Source organism: Atta cephalotes (genome assembly GCF_000143395.1).
Source record: "Atta cephalotes unplaced genomic scaffold scaffold00004, whole genome shotgun sequence".
Classification (NCBI taxonomy): Eukaryota; Metazoa; Arthropoda; class Insecta; order Hymenoptera; family Formicidae; genus Atta; species Atta cephalotes.
The window spans coordinates 8,968,714-8,974,539 of record NW_012130068.1 but is presented as its reverse complement, the minus strand read 5'-3'; the positions used below and the strand labels follow the sequence as shown (position 1 = coordinate 8,974,539).

Sequence of the window (5,826 nt, the reverse complement as noted above, 5' to 3'; positions counted from 1 at the left end):
GTCTCTCTCTCTCTCTCTCTCTCTCTCTCTCTCTCTCTCTCTCTCTCTCTCTCTATCTTTCTCACTCTTTCTTTTCAATACTTTAAAAATCAAGTTTTCTTTAATATAATGTCTTTTTTCCGTCAATTTCTTATCTATCTGTCTTATCTGTGTAAATCTTCTAAAAATGCAAAAAGTAATTAAAAAATGGTAGTATATGAATTAATACTTTCCGACATTATAGTGTAAATCACGCTTTATACCATCACACATTTGTCAGTTAGGCATGTGTGTACATATAAATATATCTGCTCATGTTGTATATCTTCTGATATAAACATATGCAGCTTTTGCTGCTATCACATCACATTATTGACGTTTGTGAAAAAATGAATGGGTGTCAAAAAGATGTTGATCATGATCGTAGAATTTTGTTAATTCGAGAACAAGTTAAGCATTTAAAGAAGCAGTTTCTAATATTGCAGCATTCGATGCATTGGCTTAATCATAGAGATAAAAATTTTAAATATTACTTTTTGCAATCTTCTACGAGAGATCTATTAAATAAATTAATTTCTCTGACTTATTATTTTTTCACAAACGCGCAACCGAAAACAAGCATGTGAAACAAACGCAACTTTATTCACTCGGAATTTCACTCTTGATGTATTTGCGCGTCCGAAAAACAAATTGTCTTAAACGCAAACGTTTTTTACATATATACAACCTGTGTATCAACTGTGTATCAACCAATTGGAAATTTTATCATGTCATTTTTATTATCTATTAAGATTAATATCTTGCTAACGCTGTTAGTGTGCGTATGTGTGTGCATTCACAATACACGTAATAAAACTCTGATCAATCAAATAATTTTATGTGTATAGAACGGTGTGTTTACCGAGGTTTATCTCTACAATATACACAACGAATTAATCAACTATATCATATCGCTGCTCTATCTGTTTCTGTGTTGCTAATAAACGGCTTTGTATTAACTAGCTTCTAACAAAAACCATCTCATTTCAGGTGAACGGATTGCTCCGTCTCTTCAATGATCCAAAACGCTTCTCCGACGCTTCGCGGATCACCTCAAAAGGCGCTACCTTCATTCGATCTGTCTGCCTCTCTTCGTTCTCGTCGCTGGGAAAATCTTCGAAGCTCATATTACTGAAACCAGCGGTTGCGGCCGTGCTCTTCTTGCCCTTGGGTGTTTTTTTGTGGCTTGCTGATTTGATCTTGTGAGACGCCTTATAAGTCGGTAATACATCGGTGATATCACCGTGGTTTTCATTGATCAGGTGATACTTAGACTTGTCCGATTTGGATTTGTCTTTCTTGTTGTGTTTCGGCGTGTCGTCATCCGTAGCGACCAGAGGTTCGGGCGACATGGGTGACATCATATTGGAAGTGATGTCCACCTTAGAGACGCTGTTGACTGCGTGCACGGTGATTCTTGCGGTATGTGTGGTGGTCGTTTGAATCATATAGGCGGACGGTTGTGGCTGTGATTGCAGGGTGGGTGTTAAATGAACGATAGTATTCTTTGGGGATTGCACAACGCTGCTGATCGGCAATGTCGTCGTTAACGCGACGTTGTCTACGTAGTTCGGCGACTGTGACTGCAATTGTGACAGCGACTGCGACAGCGACAGAGACGTCGGGCGTTGCTGCTGCTGCTGTTGTTGCTCATTAAGCTTCAGTGAGGCGAATTCTTCGAACGGAATCGATCCGAAGAGATCCTTGGAGGGTTCCACACTAATCGTTGGGTCGGAGTTTACCGTCACCCTGCCATATTTCGACGTGGACGCGATTGTGCTCGAGTGACTAGTGAAATAATTGTCTGATGTCATGTTGTGAGACTGTAGTGAAACGCAGTTGGCATAATCAATGTACGATGAAGGGCCGACTGGACTCAGAATTGACAAGGGCTGAGTCGGCGCGGAATCGATGTTCGAAAAATTGGACTGAGCGTTATTAAAAGGATTAGTGAATCCACTCGGGCTAAACGGGGAAGAACCGAAGAGATCCTTCTCAATGTTCTCCTCTTCTTGCTCCTCCTCTTCCTCTTCAGCAACGCTGATGTGAGGACTGTTTTTGACTGGCGACGACGTTTGGATAACGTTCGGCTGATGGAACGACACTGGCTCTTCGTAGATAATCTTGCTATTCACAATTGCAATACTTTTGGGATATTTACAAGAGAGAACGGCGGACTTGGACGGCGGAAGCGCGGGTTTGCTTTCCACCATGTCCACAAACACCTCCGCCGGTATAGGCGAACTCGAGATCGGCGTCACCAGATTCGAGTTGTGAGGCGAGTTCCTCGCACTGCCGCCTAGATCGATGTTCCTGGACTCGCTCTCGCGACTGTCGCTGCTCTTTCGCGAGCTGCTGGACCTTGGAAAAGGTGCCAAGGCGAACACGTCATCTTCCACTTTCCAGATCCCGTTGTTGAGCGACTTGGACTTGTCGTTATCGTCGGACGAGCTATCGCCGTTGTTAAATAGCAGCGGCTTTGAGCCATATTGATGTCGCACGAAAGGATCGCCATGCGATTGCTCCGGTTTGGACTCTGGATCTAGTTCGTCGTCCAACAACAATGGCTTCTCACCATATTGATGGCCAACAATCGGATCCGCATCGATTGTCGGTAGCTGTTGCTCGTGCTGTCGATAGTGGTGCTTCCTCGGCCTCTTCATCCTATAATCATCTTCGTGTGTCGCAACAGACTCGCACTCCGCGTGATACGCGGAGCTGCCACACGTGCGCACACTCTCAGAGATGGTCTCGTCGTGCTTTCCGCACACGTCGCCGTCCTCATCGTCCTCATCGTCGTTTATCTCGCCGTCATTACCTTCTTCGTCGTTCATTGCGCGTAGGTCGCTGGCCGAACCGATCGAATCATCCGACTCATAATCCACGTTCGTCGCGTTTTCCGCATTGTCATGCAGCTGGGCAGCGACTCTTCTTCTGCGGCTCAACACATTCTTTACACGCCTTCTCTTTGCCTTCTTCGCTCGCTCCTTCACCTCCTTGGTTTCCTTGTCGCTATCACTCGATATTTCATCGGCATTGAATGCCAATTTTTCGTACTTAGAACGATCCTCCGCCGGCGCACGGACAAACGGCGGTGAAACCGGGCTGGATTCTGTGATCAAGGATGCCTCGTCGTCCACGCTACCGATGCCACCATGCTCAACTCCGGAATTCCACTGCGCCAAGGGCACCTTCGCTCTACCGTTCGTTGATTTCCCTGGAAAACAGAGCGTCACGTTACATTAATACAGATAACATCTAAAGCAAGACTTTTTTTTTCATATCAATAAATATATCTTATTTAGAACTAAACTATCACGTAAACCTCTGTTATCACTAAAGCGTAACGTACTTACCTATGTTTTTTCATTTTTTTTTAATAAAATCTCATCAGAGAGATACGATTCGATAATGGTCTAAGTTAGACAGTATCGATTCTCTCAATTAGCGAAACTCCCTCTTACTATGCAGAGTATCCCAAATCTTATAATGACGAGAAACTGCAAATATTTGCTTCCCAATGTAAAGAATTATACTCTTAATTATTTTCTTAATTTGTTCAACTATTTTTACTAATATTATATATAAAATATGTATAACTTTTGAACTGTATTATACTATTAATTAATAAATTTCGCTTTTAATACTTTTAAATCAAAATATTTGCACCTCATAAAATTTACAGATATAATTAATATGACTGATTTTATGATATAAAGCATGATATCGTTATCTACATAAGAGAAAGAATCAGAAAAAACGGGAAATGGTCTGATTAGGTCTGTTGCAAATAGTGCACTTTGTTGAGTGTGATGTGCATTGATCTTTTTACAATTTTACTATAATGAAATTCATTTACTATAATGTTAGATTTTTCGACAGAGAAATACAATATACATATTTTAGGATAAGCTATTTGTTAGTACCGCCACCAATAGGTCTGGAACAGTCCTAATCAGATTTAGAGGATTGAGGATAAGTGTTAAAAACGCAGTAATGCTCTGAGTAATAGATTTGCTTTAAGCCATCACGAGAGTACACATATCCCTGGCGAGATGCATTAGATTGTTCCCGCACAAAGGGCAAAGTATTGCTGCGTTTTCTGTATCAGTAGCGTTCAGAAAAAAACAAATACTCCGTATGCTAATTTACATTTTATTGCTGCAACATTATTTGTCTTAATACAGCGAGAAAAGTATTGTCCGAAGTGTTTGTCAGCCCCCTATAGTGCTCTCAATTCACAAAACAATTTCTCTCTTTTTCATACGAGTCTCGCTACAGATACCATTGAAAAGAAGCTTGTATTTCGATAATGGCGAATGGGTAACAAATTTTGTATGATATATCGTAACTTAACTCATCGTAATTAAAATGTATTTCTTCAAGAGACAGTATGTTATTAGAGACACTATGGGAGGCAAACAAAGCAGGACAAGATTGATTAAAGAAAGATTACGTAAATAAATTCGATTCGAAACGAAAAGATTTATGCCTCCCAAACTCATTAGGTTGTTCCAGACATTGGACAGATAAAAGTATATAATTTCTCGTAAATTTTTCTTTCACAAAGAAATAAACACATTTATCAACTATCGTCAATTGTTTCCGCCTTGCCCTTAGGAATCTGTGATACTTACACACACACTCAAGAAAAAATTAACATTACAGCGGTTTTGGTAATACTACTAGTGTCAGTAAAAAAACAGATATCCTAACTCTGTTGGACTTTTTGTAATAAAATTAATTCTCTCTGATATATAATTTTTAAAAAAATATCAATATGTGTCATTATATTTGAATTATTATTTTACTATTATTATTTCGCTATATAAAAACTTCATTAGGAAATATAACAATTATAACAAGTACATCCAATATTAATTAATGTCTATAGCACTTGTTACAATATAAGATATGTTATTTGATATAGATATTAACGCATTGGGCAACAATACGTAAGATAAGACAATAAGTAAGAAGACATACTAGTATGCAAAAATACGCAACACATATCATGATTTTTTTACACTTTCACATAAGCTAAAATGATATAATTTAGCAACTTTGCCTTCTAATTATTTCTCTTACAAGTTGCAGATGTTACCAATGCTAAATTACATCATTTTATCTGAAAATTTTGTATATAGGCCAAGGAAAAATACAAGTGGAGAAATTAGTTATACCAAAGTGAACCCAAATTAACAAATACCGTGTAAAAGCGGTGTAATTGAGATATTATACTAAAAAGAAAAGAAATTAACAAACAAGAAACTAAAAAAGATACAATCCAGGTGAAAGAAACAAAGGACGAGGGAGAAGAGCGAGAAATGAAAATAATCACTAAATATTATTTGCCAGCCACTGTAGTATTACCATCGCGCGAAGCAGATACAATCTTGTGATTTTTATATAATAATCCTTAATGTATGTCTGTATGTATATATTCACGCATTGCAGAGATTCGTCATTTTGTGGAAAGGAAAGGTTTATTACTTCCGCACACAAAAATAAATCCTCATATTCGACAATATCCAGAAATAAACGTTCTTCCCAGTTCCATACTTTTCGCGTTAATACATGTTTTAATGGCATTGCGTATAATATTCTTTTAGAACTTGAAACATTTTTCTCACGTTCTTCTTTTTATATGCTATATAATACAATCATTATAACACATGATACGTTTGCACGTATATGTATATGAGTAGGACAAAATAGTGTACCTAACTTTGTGTATCACATAATATATAACATAATTTTTCACACATATATATATATATATATATATATATATATATGCATATAGTA

General features: G+C 38.2%; 1 protein-coding gene across 1 annotated transcript in view; it reads right to left on the bottom strand.

Annotated features, from left to right (window-relative positions):
• Positions 1-1,004: 1,004 nt before the first annotated feature.
• LOC105626079 overlaps positions 1,005-5,826 on the bottom strand; it is a 17,659-nt gene continuing 12,837 nt past the window's right edge. Inside the window, exon 14 of the mRNA XM_012207389.1 lies at positions 1,005-3,235. Within this exon, the coding sequence (XP_012062779.1) occupies positions 1,005-3,235 (2,231 nt within the window). The remainder of the gene's footprint in view (positions 3,236-5,826) is intronic.